This window comes from Colossoma macropomum, unplaced genomic scaffold (assembly GCF_904425465.1).
Source record: "Colossoma macropomum unplaced genomic scaffold, Colossoma_macropomum, whole genome shotgun sequence".
NCBI lineage: Eukaryota > Metazoa > Chordata > Actinopteri > Characiformes > Serrasalmidae > Colossoma > Colossoma macropomum.
The window spans coordinates 10,091,869-10,110,359 of record NW_023494786.1 but is presented as its reverse complement, the minus strand read 5'-3'; the positions used below and the strand labels follow the sequence as shown (position 1 = coordinate 10,110,359).

The 18,491-nt window shown below is 37.1% G+C and overlaps 1 protein-coding gene across 6 annotated transcripts in view; it reads right to left on the bottom strand.

Annotated features, from left to right (window-relative positions):
- ncam1b (neural cell adhesion molecule 1b) overlaps positions 1-18,491 on the bottom strand; it is a 101,458-nt gene that overhangs the window by 17,411 nt on the left and 65,556 nt on the right. For 3 of the 6 annotated variants that reach the window (XM_036560543.1, XM_036560554.1, XM_036560566.1), the window contains 6 exons: positions 18,205-18,355; positions 11,750-11,937; positions 11,413-11,509; positions 8,568-8,738; positions 6,276-6,401; positions 2,811-2,813 (listed from right to left, as the gene is read on the bottom strand). In XM_036560543.1, coding sequence (XP_036416436.1) covers positions 2,811-2,813; positions 6,276-6,401; positions 8,568-8,738; positions 11,413-11,509; positions 11,750-11,937; positions 18,205-18,355 — 736 coding nt within the window. The remainder of the gene's footprint in view (positions 1-2,810; positions 2,814-6,275; positions 6,402-8,567; positions 8,739-11,412; positions 11,510-11,749; positions 11,938-18,204; positions 18,356-18,491) is intronic. The other 3 variants (XM_036560547.1, XM_036560562.1, XM_036560575.1) reach the window with 1 other exon arrangement.

The window sequence follows — 18,491 nt, the reverse complement described above, 5'->3', positions numbered from 1 at the left end:
CAGCAATGTTCCAACATCTAATATAAAACCTGTTCAGAATAGTACAGGCTGTTACTGCATCAAAGAGGGGACAACCTCACTATTAATACCCTTGACATCAGAAGAAGCGTTGGATGAGCAGGTGTCTGCAAACATTCTGACATATAGTACAATTCATAAACGTTGGGTCAATAAAGTTACCAATAAGAGGTCACAGTTATTGTTGCTGATAAAAAAGCATTAGTGCACAGAAAGAACTGGAGACATTCTATCAAATCGTGGACAGTAAATTTTCAATTCATATCACGTTTGTTATGATTTGAATTTGAGGTAAAATTTAAATTCGTGGTAGTTAGTTTTGCCAGGTGTTTGTCATTTGCTGACACTGAAAATAGATGTGTGTGCTAACAGAGTTATCTTACTGAAATAACTGTGTGGAAAACAACACGATCAACAGTTAAACAGAGTTGAGGGGATTTCAGTGAGGATATTTTCCCTTTAGGTTTACTGTTTATTTCTTTATTTCCAAGAAAGTTTACTTGAGCTCTGCTACAACTTTGGCATAACATAGTTGTCATGACAGAAGTCAATGTAATGACGACAACTGTTATTTTACTGAACAAAATCTGTCATTACAACTCATTACAGCATATGACATCTTTTTTATTTAGGTAACCAATATGTAAAGAGTTCCAGTGTTACCAAGTAATTTTACATGCATAGCTTAATAATAATAATAATAATAATAATAATAATAATAATAATAATAATAACAACAACAACAACAACAATACTTTTTATCCGGTAATTTTGAGAGTCCTCAACACTGAAGCAAACGCAGGAGCAAAACACAGTGATATCATGTGAGTTGAAGCTAAAACTTTGTCTTCTTCTCTGTCTTCCCCAAAGCCATTTCATTTGAGGCCATTTGAAAAGGCTAATTTTGCGTGATTTACATGTTTTAACTCATGTCTTTTCCGAGACCCAAAGCGGTTTTGTCTGATGTCTAAAACCTGATGGTCTAAGGATGTCCTAAAATGGACACTATAACATACAGACATATACCATTTACCATACACAGGCATATAATATACTTGCAGTACCGAGCATGTCAAGCCAGTGCAGCTCAACAGACGTGTTTCTACATTTCATCCATGATGTACACAATAAATATGGTATTAATTTAGGACATCACATGGCCTAACGTTCAAAGAGTTCAGTTAACCTGCCATGTGGGAATACAAGTGTTTTCCTACGGTTTGCATAAAATAAATTAAATTAGTGGTAAATGGGGCCTGTTACCGTGGCAATTCAGTAAACAGCCACCAGGCACAAACCTAACTGAAAAATTTTTCTATACAGAATGTAAATCAAATTGTAATGCAAATTAATTTTTTTAGGTAACCATTACATTAATCATGTTATTTTGGAATTATATTTAACTCTACCTCTTAGCGTTAATGAAAGTCATAATAACCTAATGAAGACATGGTGCAATTTCAGCAAACCATATTTTAATTTGCTTTTCTCTCCACTTTAGAAAACGTATGTATGATTTAGAAAAATAATAACTTTTAAAAAGACAAAAACATTGCAGAGAAATGAGAAAAAAAAACTGGTAATTGTTATTAACTCACCGCATACATTTCAACACAGAATTATACACCCAAAGCACATTTGTAAAATCATATGGAAGAGTGTGAATGTGGAAATGGAAAGTGAGTGAACCATTGAGGTCAACCACTGGATTTATCAAAAAGACCTAATGATGGGCTTTCTTATTTCCACTCTGACTGCATATACAAAGCAGTACAGGAGGAAAAGACATCAATATGGAACATCCCTCAAACTCCTGCTTGTCAAAATGTTTATAGCGGGCATAAAAGGGAGAGATGATGTTCTTGAGTCATCTACCCGGCACTACCTCTGGGGAATTGTTTTTCAGCTCCAGAGCTTTTGAAGTAGTTTTTATGGTTGGAAGGACACCGCTTAAAACTTTTTTTTTTTTTTCTGACTCTATATTCTCCTCAGATAATATTCTAAGCAGTCAGAACACAGTGGTTGCTCAAGGGAAGCGTCTGTCGAAAATGTGGGCTAGATAAATTTTCATGACTTGACTGAAGAGTTTTTATTCCAGACGTGTGGAGGCAATGGGGAATGATGTGATGGCTAAGGGAGAATGCAATGATCCAGCCGCGAGGCTTCACTAATCCTACATATGAGCTGTAGAGTGAGAGTCAAGTGTTTACCTTCTGTTCATCAGAGTGGACGACATCACCAGCACCATGCAAGCCACATGACAAAAGGCACACCGTACGCACGAACATGATTGGTGGAAAGGAAATTGGAAGAAGTCACATGGAAAATCCAAAAACAACAGAGACGATGTGAACATGGAAAAACATGGATAAGAAACATAAGTTGAGGAGTTAGTGTCAGTTGACACAAAGACACAAACTACAAAACAAGACGTTCTTAACAGTCTGTCGATCAGAACACTGAAAGCAGAAAGAATGAGCAGAATTTCCTCTGAAAGAAGCACAACTCTGAAAAATAAGTCTGCTTCTGTAGGCTTTGACCAGTATTATTAAAAAGTAGGGGTGTAAAATATCTGACCTCACAATTTAATTAAATTTAATGATTTAATTCAATTTAATTCAATACATACTGTAACATGTAATGTTATTTTCACCAAATAAATAATGCATTTATAATTTTATATTAGTGTAATTAATTATAATGTCCATTCTAACATTCCAAAATGCATGTAGCTGCATTGCCACTAATCTTCTGATAAATTTTATTTTATTTTTTTATTTTTGGATTTTCACCTTCTTATCTCAACACGACAGAAGTGTTGGTTAAGTGATCAAGATAACAAATTTGAAACACGAATAATTCCTCTATTAACTTTATTAGAAGTTCAACTGACGGATTAAGTTGACAAGGTCACTTGCTTTTAAGTAAAAAGTTGTATAACTTTAAAGTGCACACTGTTTAAAAAAAAGTGTTTTAACTTCTAAAAGTTACTTGTAATCATAAGTTAACAGAACGAAAATCTTATGCTCTTATGCTCTGTCAACACCATTAACACATCTTTTACAGTGCAAGAAACTTCTGCTAATGCAATGGACAGCTAAACACACTTGGAGGAGAACGCTAACTGCCAATTCTGTTAGCTTAGTTAACAGACACCTGCATTGGCTAGGATCACGATGGGGCATAAAGGGACCATCATCCTACCCACCCAGAGAGTGAGGCCAATATTGCTCTCTTAGACTCCCGGCCGTGGATGGCTGGGGTATTGCTGGAGATTTATGTGTTTTTACACCCCTATTAAACAGAGTGCAAAATGCTAGAGATTTATACTAAGTGGGTAATCTGAATAACGTTTATATGAGGTCAATGCCAAAAACAGAGGAAACTCCAAAGTATTCACATAATACAATAGCACAAAGAAGACACATGCATGACTTTCAGCACATAGCATGTGATTAGCACGTCACAGGAGGAATCCGAACTGCCGGAGAAGTATTTAAAGGCGTTGAGCTTTGAATACTTCACACCAATACACTGTTCTAATTAAGTGAGCAAATTAACGACTCCCTGTAAACTTACCCACACAGCGTATATATGCAACTATCATACTACGTTAGGGTTCAGTCATTGATTTAAAAAAGAAAGGTCTCAAATTTTGCATTATATTAATCCATAAATGTTTGTATTCATCGTTGTTTTTCAGAGGCATACAATCAATATGTAATATGTAACATATATAATCACCAAACAAACCTGTTTCCTCAGTGAAAAAATGAAAAATGCCATCTAGAGAGCATAAACAAGAAATGTTTCATAAACTCAGTTAGTTTAGAAGCAATTTGTTCTGTCTAATCTACTTAAAACTGACCAAACTTTATCTTGGAATCACAGAGTAGGACAGACTATAAATGTGTAGAATTAGATTTAAATACAATAACACAAACAACAGAGCTTAGCTTCAGGCTTACAGTGTATGATGCACTTACTTGAGTAAGAATAACCTGAATGATCCAATGAGGGGGTGGACAACGTGGATGAAAAACAAATAAAATTGATGATCAAAACACAATGGAAGGTATGAAAATTGAAAAGTTTTATTAATGTCCATCGGACAGCAAGATGGATCATGTCTGTGCCTCCCACACTTCACCTAACCTGGTCGCAGGCTTCAGCACAGCACACCAGACATCTGCCCTTCAGTAAGATGAGCAGGATCTCTAATATGATCTAAGAGCTTACCTTTGGTCAGGTATGTACAGAACCAGCCCATCAGTGACGGCTTTATTATTTCCACAGATCTTTTATTTAATTTCTACATAATTCAGTGGTTGAGATGTAAAGTCAGTCAGAGTGGTCATCATAGAGAAACTTACTGACTGAGATTTTCTTTACAATGTTGGTGATGTTTTTCTTTTAGTAATATTTTGCACGGCCTGCAAAATAGTGTATCTTTCCGCCAGGCGCATATTTAAAAATGACATTTTAGCTTCCAAACTCTCTCTCAGAACTATTACAAATTAGTAGTAAAACTATATCTCATGCATTAGGCAGTGTATTCATAACCATTTAATGTAAGACTGGCTTTATATGATGAAACATCCACGCAACAAGTTGCATGTTGTGAGTTGCTTACAACATTTCTTGATTGTTACATGAAGCAAAACCTCAAAAATTCAAAAAACAAAGTTTCATTCAATTACTCCCGTAGTTAACCCAAAAAAGGCTTGTATTTTTTGATAGACTGTTGTTCTTGCTATAAAATCATCCACGAGGTGTAATTCACATATTTACAGCCTTTTTATCATCTGTATATATATATTTTTTCCCAGTTGTCAGTGACGCTCCTTTTTTTTACATATATATATATATATATATATATATATATATATATATATATATATATATATATATGTAAATCATGAGCACAGAACACACTCAGCTATACTCTCAGAAAAAAGTACTGAACCATCAAGAGGGTACATCTTCAGTACCTTTAGTTAGAAAACATCATTGTACCATAAGCTTTTTCAATTATTTATATATTTTTAACCTACCTTTATATATTTAAACCTACCTTGTTTGTACCTTGATGAACAAAAATGTACTATGCAAAGGTTTGCCATCATGGCTCAAGTAACTGAGAAAATAAAACTACCAACCTTGAGGTAGTCTGTGGGTGTGGAGGAGGGTCTTCTTTTCAATCACCCAATAAACCTTCACCCAATAAATTGTCTCTTTTGCCATTGCCATTTTGATTGTTTGTTTCATGAAACTTGCTAACTTGCTTCTTGTTAGCAAGTTGAGACATATGCAACGTTTGCAGTTGGGTTTTAAGTGCAAATTTAGGTTAATGTTGGTTTCAAGCATCCAAAATTGTGGGAAAGTTTCCATGTACTAGGCTAATAACTTTGTGGTATAGCTTTTAGAGGCCTTTAAGGCTTCAGATTTCTGGTTCCTATCACCACCGCTATGAACAATTCTGACTCTAGAACAGCGCTTTACGCATCAAACCACTGTGAATGACTGTTTACATTTCAATGACTGAATTATGCAGTAAATTATAAATAAAAATCGATAAAATTCCCCTTTAAAAGAACATCATGTGAACAGCTTGCTGTATTATTATGTAAGGGCAGCTGCATGAGTGGGCTTTGGCTTTTACCGGTGCTCTGAGCCAGAAGCCACACATGTAGCCACCAGAGGGAGCAATCAGGCCAAATTGCTCTGACTGTGTAGGGCCTTCTTGCATCGGCTGAGATTAGCAGCAAAATCACATCAATATCACAGGCTGATCTGTCAGGAACAGGACGCCATGATCTTTTCACTGTGGTTTGGTCATCACCAAAAATGTGAGAAACTTGAGTGGCAAATCGTGCACAGCTGCAAACTAAAAAATAGAACTGTCTTACACGAACATACATGCATTATTCATCTGTGAATTCATTTAGCCCTAATGTTGAATGCAGATATCGCAATGTGCCGTGAGCTGAGTATCTGTCATTTACATTTCTTAGCAACAGAGAACATTCAAATAAGCAAAAATGTCATGTACTGAAAACTGCAAGAGCTGCTCAGAGCTGAAGGCACATTTGACCCCTCATATCACATCATTAAGGCTGGCGCTTCTCCACACCTAAAGCACAGACGGTATCATTGAGACTGCACAGCAGCTAGTGGCCTCACACTGCCCGACTGCATTTTACAGTATTAATGGAACAGTGTGTTCTTAATAGAAGGCAGAAAAAAGCACTACTCACGAACAGGCTCCGTCTTGAAGGCAACTGTAGAGCTGCTCTCTCCCTCTCCCTTGCCATTGATAGCAGACATCTTGGCTTCGTACTGCGTTTCTGGTTTAAGGCCGGTGATTGTGACTGCTTTCAAGCCTTTAAAATATATTCATTGAAAAATATTCATTGACAACTAAATTATTAAATGAATAATTCAAATATACTAAAACATGATAAAGAAAACACACCATTTAAATTAATATACTAATGAAATCATACTGTGTCACTTGTATAGAAGGCAAAGTTCTGAAATTAAACAGAATTATCTATTTAAATGTATTTACTGAGAAGAGTTCAACAGTGTTATCTAGGACAGTAGAATGGTGCTAGTTTCAAAAGTGTAGCAGACAGCATAACCCTGTGTGTCTGAGATTGGGGTTTGATTCCTCATCAAAGGGAATTTATATACTTGGTCTTTGCTCAAAAAGTATGTGGAATTAGCAAATTATGATGGTACATGAAATAACGTGAAAAACATGCTGCTGCACAAGACATGCCCCATTCTTGAGGAAAATTATCAAACAAAAGCAAATCTAATTGTTCTGAGAAAGACTCTGGGAGTCTTTAAAACTGCATAACAATGACAGTCCTAACAAGACATGGCAACAAAAAATTGTCAAAAGTTTAGACAATTCAAGGTTAAAGCTGACTACAGTCTCACTCTCTGCACATGCTGGGAAACTCAGCTAGGCTGCCATAACAGCACATCTCTGATACACCAGCGTTCTTTGCAGAGAAAGCATACGGAACGTGCTGAAGATGTTCCAGACAGAAGGTAAATCACTGCAAATTGTATGGCTTACTTGCTAGCTTGGCAGCCAACGATAGTTATTAACAGAACAAACGTCTACTAAATTTTATTTTTATCTGCTTTCGTCTGTAACAAATGGCGGAGTAATCAGCAGCTCAGTAGCCTATTTGTGGCACCTCCCACACTGATGGGGCCCAGCTGTAAGTCCTCAGGTTAGGAAGAGAAAATGGACTATTTAAGTGAGCTCTCTATGGGGGGCTGGCTGGAGATGAGTTGAAGAGACCTGCGAGGCTAAGTAATATTTTATATCATTTCAGTTTGCAGTGACAATTAATGTTGTTGTTTTCAATCATTGTGCAAAAGAGGCGTTATACACCTGTGGGTGATCCTGAGTGAAACTCTACCCTTAAAACATCAAGGAATCTAAATCTGTAATAGCTTTTTAATGAGATTAATGAACACACAATGTACAAAGAAAGCCCTATAAAGAACTATCCCAATGTTTACTGTACCAAAATCAGAGACCACCTTTTGTTTATTTTATTTCCAGTCAAAACTACCAGTAAGTACAAGCTATTCATTTTTCAGGAGATATTTCTGCAAAGATTAAACATAAGACAATCCACTAGCATAAAGAAAGAAAACGTTAAAACCAGAAGTAAATAAATATTAAAAGATATTCCTAATGACTGAGCAAAACCTGGTAGACCGCCAAAACTGTCACTATCGTATAAACAGAACTTAAAGACTGACTAGAGAAAATCAAGCCTCACTCTCGTTTCAGATCTGAAAAACTCAAAGGTGTTTCTGTCCATCCTTCCACTGTGAGAAGACAACTCTTAAAGGATGTGTAGCTGTTAAGAAGCTCTTACTGAGAAAAGGAAGTAGACATGTGGTGTTGTCAGAAGAATGGACTAACCACCCCAGAGTCCAGTCCTCAACCTCACTGAATATGTTTGGGATAACTCTGATCATGAGAAGCAGAGAATGCAACCAACTTCTACAAATGAACTTTGAAGTATGGAAAATATCCCTGCAGATTTCTTTTAAATTGAAAGCTAGTCTCCTGAAAAGAATGGAAGCTGTAATAAAAGGCAACAGACAGACATATTGAAAACTGAAAACTTTGCTATTATTTTTAGTTATTGAGGCTTCTGTGCAATTTTCTGTTAAACATATAGTTTTCTGTGTTTTTTTCCTACACTGGAAAATGTACCGGAAATTAAGGGAATGAATGACGGTCTCTGACTTTTGCACAGTACCGCGCATGTTCTAGAATTTCACCCCTTTTAGTGGCATGGTCCTAACCTTAAAGCCTGCACAAGTGTGTAGGTGTAGAGTTGAACACTTAAACTAGGATCACACCCACAAAGGCATTGACTACTTCACCATATTCACCCCTAAAAGAGAGTCATGTTCATGGCTTGCCAAAATGGCTACAAATTCTTCCACCACTTAAGTGAAACAGACCATAGAATATGCCACCATCCTCCTTAGGCTGGTGCGCGTACCTTCTCGGACCTCGTAGACTCGCTGGACCCAGTTGTTCCGGCCCACAGCTCTCCACTCGGCGCGGTACTTGAGCACAGGAACTCCTCCCGAAGCCTCAGGCTCATCGAATATCAGCTGAGCCGTGCTGGAGTAGGGCTCCACCTGAGTGATGACAGGTGCTGAGGGCACATCTAGGGGCCGGGGAGAAAACATCACAAGCTATCAAAACGAGGCAGCAATAAAGCAGTTACTTCTTCCAAGGACAATGATGTAGATTTGATTAGACCTCACTGACTAGAGAGCGACATATTAATCTCCATGATAGATAGAATGGTTGCTGAAAGCATGCAAGCACAAACAGTGACAGGGGAAGACGGGGTTGGTTGTCACACTTTTCACTCTGGTTTTCTTATCTCAGAAACCAAATGACTGATATGAACCAAATCTAGATGTAATGAAAAGGCAGGGCGTCCTGCGCAAAATGGGAACGCATTACATAGTAACTCCACTGGCATGATGAGATATTAGGGTACTAGATAATTTCAATAGATGATGTGCATTTATGACTACCATAGTGGGGTTGGATGTCAATCATAATACCTACCATTGAAGCTACAATGAATGAACACACCAAAGTTTATTGCTGATCAAAGAGCACAAAATGAAATATTAAAAAAAAACATTTTAAATATATTTCAAAATATAATTAAAACTTAACTAAAATATTTCAAAAATTTCTTTAATTAAAAAATATTAAAATTCAAGGCCGAACTGAGGCACCTCCAAAACAGGTGAAAAGGGGTTAAAGAACATTGCACACAAACAGGAATCAAGATTTATCAATTTATTAGATTCAAGACCATTTATTGTAATTCATATTTCTGTTAACAAGAGACTGAATTCAGGAAACTCTGTTAAAACCCTGTCCTCCAAAGCTGCCCTAAACTGGGCCTAGTTTCCAGCACTTTATTGCTCTTCACTGATAAGTCATCAGTGGAATCAGAGTGGTGGCAGATATAAAGTGTTCTGCCAAATGTGCAGTCTTGCTGTGCCCAGTTTTTATAATGAAGGCACTGAATCCCCGTCTCCCAGGGCCTGCTACTGCTCCACACAAACCACAGAAGAGCATTTCATCTCACCCTCAAATGAGGAGGCCTGACACTCTGTATATTCCTATGGTGGAGTCGGTGACATGTGACTATCATTTCTGTCATGTGTGTGACAACCAAGCCCAGAAGGGCTACTATGCTAAAGGGTGTGCTAATGACCTTCAAACTTGAGGAAAGTATGTCAAACTAAACTGATACTCTACTACTCTGGCCTTTTTATAGTCACCAAGATGATTTCAAAAAGTGCGTTCATGTCCTTCTCATAAATAACATAAAAATGTCACTTTGAATTTTACTTGAAAATATAAAAATCCTTCAGATTTAACTAAGGTTAGAAGATTACAAGACTTCAATGGCAACTCCATTTCTTTCTGCATAATTCACTTGTCTGTGATTCAGAGTGGTTTGATGTGAAATGGTGCCTCGTAGAATTCTTTACAGTGGTGTTGATAGAAACCAGGGGTCATGATGTCTACAACACTAATATAGCCATTTTATCAAAAACCACCAGTGAACCTACATGATGCATCATGAAAATGAAACTTCTTCACCAAAACCAGAAATAAAACTCAAAAGCTTAAGAAAGGTTCTTTTATATATAATTTGCTGTTTGATTTATGCTTTTGAATTAATGTAATAATGCTGATGTGCTTCAAAGGAGATAATCACCAGGTTGGGAAAGAGAACAGAGACAACTAAATTACTTTTAAACATCTTGTTAAATAATATTAAATATTAAATTAAATGTTAATGGTTTCCTAAAGGCATCTACAGCTAAATTCCAGAGTGCATCTGCTATAACAATGGATAACGCATTGTTGTTCTAATATGTAAAGCATACAGACATGGTTTTGGAGCTCCTGTCCTGCAGACTGAGGTTGCTCCAGCAGGAGGTGAAATTAGCACATATGTAGAGAAGAAACAGCCATAAACCTATGATATATCTAACAAACCAGCTCCATTTAAGAATTTCATTAAATTAGTTAATGCTAAAAAACTCAAAAGTTAAGAGTTGTCTAGAATGCAGTCACAGAGGACAGTGTTTGTGTATTTCACTGTTAATCTGGTGCTACTCAAACTGCTTGAACGCATCTGTGCTGACCAGAGCAGGAGATTGAAGAGAACAAAAAGCACTTTTAATTACTATTTCTCTTTTTCATTACCACAAAAAAACTCTTTATTAAGCTTTACATTGTGTCACTTTGTTGTAGACCTATGGAAAAAGTGGTAAATCTTAAAAAAATAAGTTTTCTTTTAGGGACTACTTGGCTTCATAATGCCCTGCATGTATCTCTCTGTCATGAACGTAGATTATGGAATGGATCTTATCTCATAATAATAGTAAAACAATGTCTCAGATGACTAGGCAGAGTGTTCGTGAATATTTTACATAAAAACTTTCTGTGAAGTAGCTGTGAAAGGCATTAAACTCTTCACATATTTCTGTCACCACAACTGTGAACAACTCTGAGTCGATAAGCTCCTCTAGATGGCATATTTCACATCAAACCCAATGACTTTGTTTATGTCTTAACCATTTAATTATACCATTTCCCCAATAACATTTCAGTATCAATATTTCTAAACAACTCTTCCTGGTGTACCAGGTAACAGTGCTATGACAACCTACCCAGTGTTCCCCTATATTCAAAAACACAAGCTGCATTACAGAAGATGAAACAGTTTGTAAACACTTAGACTTGCGAAGAAGTCAGTGAAGTATGTGTCAAGGTCGAGTCACAGAGAGCAGACGGACCGGCCTGAATGAGGATGAACTCTTTGGACTCGGTCCCAATCTCGTTGGAGGCGGTGCAGTTGTAGCTGCCAAAGTCGTTCTGGGAGTCCGGGTTAACCTGCGGCGGATTGAGAGCGCATGCATTAACCTTAGGGATCCTCCTCAGCTGTTGCTCTTGTTGTTCCATTAGCAGCATCTCTGTTTACCCCTCACCATGTGCTTCCCCTGCTCAATTATTGATCAGCGACAGAGCCTGAAACACAGTCTCAGGGCAACACAACGCACTCCCTGATCTGTGTAAGAATTAAATGTTTATGCACTGAGGAAATGGCTAGCGGAAGTGGGAGAGGGCTTTTACCTCCAGGTAGCTGGCGGAGGGAGTGTTATAGATTTTGATGTTGGAGGTGTTGGCGTTGGGCAGCTGGAGTCCATCTCGCAGCCACACAATAGACACTTCACTGGGGTGCGCCAGGATCTCGCAGCTGATGTTGGCCGGGTTTCCCTCCCATGTGTAGACCGCAACTGAGCCTAGGATTTTGGGGGCGTCTGGCGTGAAAGGAAAAAAGAGTGAAAAACAAGCGGAAAAACATATCAGATGACCTTCTTTTGGATCCACACTAGACTGTAATCAACACTATTGATTATAGTAGTAATTATAAGAGTAATGTACTGAATATTTTGACGATGAATTGAAATAATTAACAAAACATGCATAACATCAAGACTATAACCTCTGAAAGAATTCAATAGGGCTGTCAAAATTACTTGATAAAAAAATTGAATAAAACCTATGATGAATAGGCTTAGTGATTAGTTCGCAATTTGAAGACATGGACATAAACATGGCATCTGTATATCATTATAAGGCTGTATTCAGCAGTCTGAACATTCTTCAAAACAGGGCAGCTATTAGCACACTTGCTTTTGACTTACAGCGCTAAAAAGAGTGTTCAGATATGCTACACTGCCAAAAAAAAAATAAAAAATTAAAAAAATGGTGTGAAAGGGACCAGTTCAGTTAACTCAGAATTTTAGGGCAGCCTAGTAACTAATTAAGTTAAAACATTTGTTTTGTTTTTTTTTGCAGTATGTTTATCAGATACAGAGAATGAGGAGTCTGACAGGATTTCCTCTCACCTAAGTAGCAGTAAGTTAAAAACAAAAATCTTTTAAAATATTTTTTTATAAATGTGTTTTCATAGTTATTTTAGCTGGTTTACTGAACACATAGAAGAGTTCATGTTCATGATCAAGATCAAGAGTGAAACTACTTCGGTAGGCATAAATCTTATAAGTATTGATGACTTGTTGAGTTATTTTCGTATTTGATATCTATTTGTATCAATTTATAGGGACATTTCATAGCATATATGAATCAGCTAAATCAGTTAACTAGCCTGTTATGTGTTTTTTCACTTTCAGTCACTCAGCCGCACCACCCAAAGAAATGAGTGAGAATCTCTTGATTTCAAAGGAATAGGCAGGCTGGCGAAACCACAACAAACAGAGTTTTGTGTTGCGTTTATTACTAGGAAATGATGATGTTTAACACTGTTAGTTGTTGTAGTCAGTTTGTTTCATATGCCTGTGCTTTTTCTTTATTATGTGTTTTCATCACTAGTTACAGTGGCAAACCATGATTTATAAGAGTGAGGCCTTCAGCTTGGGCCACCCCTAAAATAATCCTAATTTCTGCCAGCACCTCTATGGGATTCTAGTAGTATGTCAGTGCTAAGCTAACTATGATTTACATGAACATTTTTTAATAATTCTAGATTAAACATGAACATTTGAAGCTTATAAAAGACAAGGTATGTATTATTTAAGCCTGTAGCAGTCATATTAACATATTTTAACTTGTATGTTTTAGTTTTCAGTGTTAGTCTTTTAGTAAAGAACCCAGGCAGAGCTGTTTTTTTAATTTCTGACAAATGACTGTAAACAAATGTCTACAACTTCTATTCAGTCAGTCAAGTATCTAGAACTTCTAGAAAGACAGGAGTGACTTTTTTTTTTAACAAAATTGGTCCCACCCATCAGGAATCCAAGCGTGATTGGCTGATTCCACTGTCACAATTAGGAAACTGTGTTCATGGTTAATCTAACATGTTAGGCTTTCTGTTCCGCTCTTGAAGCCCTAACCAAAGGGAGAGCTAGCCTGCCTGTGTGTACCTGGACACCACAAAAACTGGCCAATTTTCTGTTTTAAGATTTTAACTTTGTTTCCCAAATAAATAAATAAATAAAATAAGAAAGTAGTGCAGAACCTGGAGAGTTTTAATAATACAACAAACACGATTATTCTATGAAACCAAAATAAACTAAGAATTCACTTTTTATTTCACAGAAATCATTAGGCCAGTTCTGTTCTATGGCAAAACAATTCTTTTAAAAACAGTGATCAAAAGGATCCAAGTATGAAAATTGTCAGGAATTCACATGAGTGTACTATAATTCTGTTGGTATCTTAAAAAACAAATTACTGATTACTTGTTTAATCAGAAAATCGACAGTGATGGCCCCAGACTTTATTAATAAAAGAAAACTGTAAACTAATCATTGTTCATCAAGAAGATTAATTTACATTCTTTTATTGAGATTTTACTGAGTAAGTACGACAGCCCTAACCCATAAAAAGCCTTTGAAGCTGTAATTGTGGGGATTCAATGTTTATAATCTTAAAAGCGGACTCTTAAGTGAAAATAAGTGGTAGGTAGCGCACACAGGGAGAGCGCGCTGCTGAACATGTCTGGTCGCTCTCCTACATGAAAGCCAATCACGCTCGGATGAGTCTCTCCTCCTCTTCCAGAGCAGCATGCGGAGGCTGGGGGGAAAGCAGCATGGCACGCATTTTTTTCAGCGTGTCCTATTTGCACATAATGTGTGGCTCAATCCACACTTGTTATCTGCAACTAGAACACACTGCCATTCTCCCTCCTGCCCTTACGACACTGCCACTGGGTCTCACGTTCTAGATGCTATCAGTGGCACCCTGTTAACACACGCTGAGACGTCAAAAAAAGCCGCAAACAAAGTCGTTGGCAGATTTTTGCCCAGCATGTGCTCCGATTAGCATAAAAACAAAAACAACAACATGCACAGTGGGGAAATCAATCAGCATTTGCACACATTTGAGTTAACTCTTTAAGTAGTGTCTGCGGCCCTGCTAGCACTGCCCTGGAATCTATTTGAAATGTACAGCAGCTGACATCCCTAACACTAAACAATACATAAGATCATTAAAATAATGCTCAGAACTAAAATATTTAACATACTATGAGAAAATAACTAGGGCTTTTTGCTCCCTTTATATTTCCAGATAAGACTGCGCTACATTTTAAATCCGGATAAGGTTAAGATTAAGCATCAGTCACTGGGCATGAAATCTCACAGCTAATATCTCTCTACACTCAGATTACGCAAGGCCAAAGGAAGTCATCGTTCCTCCTTGCCGGCAGGGCTGTTTTTGATGTACTGTGACTGCTGTATCAATCCAGCACATGCAACCTGGGCAGTCGCCTGATACTACACATCAAATCAGATGAAATCGTGAATGTTCAGGGTGATCAAACTGGCACCTCAGAGGATGGGATGCTCAGATCAGGCTTTTTAGGAGCCATTACTTACCACCGATTCAATTTCATTAAAATCAGATACAGATTTATTGTTTTTTTGAATAGATATTTAATAGGGTGTTTAATTGGAAGACTCTAGTCTACTTCAACAAAAAACAAAGAAAGAACTGAGCCTAATTTGGCTCATGAGCTGACAAGCCTGTGGTTTACTAAGCAGCAAAAGCAGATTCTTCTTTAAGTGTTGCTGTTGACAGTTCAGCAAAACTTGGCTTGCAACCAGCTGCAGGCTTTGCACTTGCTGGTTTGTCATACTTTCCATTTTCTTGTCTAATATAGTGTGTGGTGTCGAAAGTTTTGACTGATGATCCCCAAAACAGCAGGTTTGTTGTACACATCTTGCAAAAAGCAAAGTTTTGATCTTTTATAGGTATGGTAAAATTTGTTACACTGATGAGGTTATGTTGAAAATTTGACTCCTAAACTCTCTCTAACATGTAGAACTGGTACTTGAGACAGGCAAATTTAAAACTACTTGTTTTAAATGAAAAGCTCTCAATTTCGAATGGAGCATTTTTAACCATGTTCGATGTCCAAATATTCACATTTTTAAACAAATGGTATTGAAATGTTCCAAAGACAAAATGTTTTTGGAAACATGTTAGTGCTACATAAACCTACATAAACATTCATAAAAGCTTATTCCAGTACACTTATTCCTGTCATACAGTCTGCTTTTGGCCACCTTGGTGTCAAGTTGTCATAACACCTATAACATCAATTTTGTCATTTTCTTATTGGTTTGTTTCACAACATTTCTCTGGAAGAAATGACAGCACGATGTAGCTTAGTAAATATCAGTGATATACTGCTGATGATGCGACAGCTTAAATCCTATAAATGGTAAAATGGATCTCATTTTACCTAAAAGCCACAGAAAACATTCACCTTTGTCCAACCAGCCTGACTTGGCAAGCTACACTACACTACATTACCAAAAGTATCCAGGCACCCCTTTAAATTAGTGAATTCATCTACTTCAAGGAGCAACGACTGCTGACACAGGAGATCAATTATGCACATACAGCTTGTTTAGTCTCCATATAAAAGCACTGCCAATATGTGCTGGAGTAGCAGCACATGAGCCTAACGTCACCATGTCCATTGCTAAACATCAACTATGGGTGTGTAAAGCCCCCATCATTGGGGAACTGCATTCTCTGGAGTGATGGAGATCTATTCAAGACCTTTGAGATGAGTGGAATGTCATTTGTGGTCCAAAACTAATCATCCAACATCAGTGCCTGACCTCACTAATTTTCTTTCTTGTTGCTGAATGTTATTGAATTCTAACAGCAATGCTCCAACATCAAGTGTTAAGCCTTCCTAGAAAAGAGGAGGATTATACTGCAGCAAAGTATATCTTGTAAAAATAACACTTATTTTTGTATTTTTTCAATGTTTAAGATCGTTCTGTTTTATTTTTAAGTGAAGTTGAAATATTTAGATTTCTCATGACTCTTGGTTTTAAAAGCAAAAAAACAAAAACAAAACAAAAAAATATACTGCCCAACATTTTTGTGACACTACCAAAACAGAGTTTTAGTCCATAGACGGAGCCTTATTTTAGCCACACCTCCACATTTTAGAGCAGAAAGTTACACTGCGTCCTTGTCACTCATGGCTACATGGTGAGCAATTAGATTCAAGTCAGTTTTAAACCAAACATGTACTGAAAATCACACATTTTCAGCAATTAAGAAAACTATGTTTTAATGTAATCTATTGATATTTGTAATAAATATTATAATTGTATGTATGTCAGTTAAAAGTCCCAAATTTTGTTTTGAACTCTGACTTTGAATTAACTCAATTCAATGATCCATATATTTGATGTGACCTGACAGCAAAATATGTTCCATTACACTTCTGGGTATAGCATACTTATGAAAACTTCAAAACACAAAAATCAAAACCTTCAAACACTCAATGTAATCATGAAATGAACCACTTTCCAAAAATACTAGTTTTCTGCTTTACACACTATGTTCTTCGTGACTGCTTCGAAAACAGTTTTCACTGCAACCTTCAAGTTTAACATTACTGCACAAGGTGTTCTAACAACCTATACACAGCCTACCACACTGAGTATGTTTACATGCACTAAATAACGCAATCATAATGGGATTTCTGCAGTTATCTGACTATTCAAATGGTCATGTAAACACTATACTCCAATCTAGAAATCTGATGAAGAGAGCTGGATTTTAGCTCTGTAATCACATTTCTCAGTGCATGTATACTCTTATTCGGATTTCATTTAGATTTCTCAGTCTGCGCATGCGCGAAAACAGACCGGAAAGAAGCAAGCAGCGCTGCCACGAGACGCAGCAAAACACTTCTGAAGTGACTCTGAAACCAAATGTATGCTTGACGAATTAAGGGATTTAAATATTCTTCATCTTCTAGATGATGTATGTTAATTTTTTCAGGTCAAGTGGAGCGATGTTTTTTTCAAAAGCCACGGCATGAAGTTTGAGTTTTACGTAACGTTTGCGTCACGTCTTTTTTTGTGAGTTTATTGGCCGGTTGCAAAGCAGAAATCCGATCTGCTTCACTCATGTATACCCAGAGTTTTTATATTATCTGATTACTCAAGTGTATACAAACACGTTGATCGGATTACTGACAAAATTTGATTTTCTGCAGTTATCTGATGACTGAGTGCACTCTAAGAAGTGTACCAGTCTTATCAGCTTCAAAAAAGCAGGTTCTCATCTGCTTTCACTCTAACAAACCAAAATGTAAAACACCTAACACTTGCTTGGATTTTTATGACTGTTCTTGTCTGTTTATTTTTTATTTAATTCATTTTTCTTTTTTTGAGGGAATTTTTTATGAAAGCGTTTTCTCTTTTCCTTCTTTTAAAAACAGTGCATAATTAGTTCTGTTTAATTCGATTTAGTGCAGCGCAGTATGATAAATGAATGGACCTTTTTTTTTATAGTGTCACTACTTTGTCTGTTCCAACTTTAAATGTCAGAAAAAATATCCTGACACTGTGTCATGACAGGCAATTTTGCAAAAATGTAATAGCTTTCTAGTATGTACTATTGTATCCAGTATTTCAAAATCTGGACGTTTGAGATTCCACGCCCATACTTCTCCATACTTCTCCCATACTTCTCCATACTTATCAGAGATCACAAAACTAAACTAGAGAAACAGGAACTGATCTTACAGCGCACTTCCAGGTACATATGCTGAGAGCTCTCGCCGACGGCGTTGCGGGCCGTGCAGAGGTACTGTCCCGCGTCTGTGTACTGGGCATACTTCAGGGTGAGGGAGGACACACGAGCATCGCTGCGCACCACCACACTGCCATCCGCACTCTGGAAAGGAACACAAAGACAGACAGGTTAAAATTAACATCCCTGTAGGCCCATCGAGCTGACATCAGTGTACACATTTTCAGACCTGCATAATCATATCCGCTATGTAGGCATTATACAGTAGCCTGTCAGCATC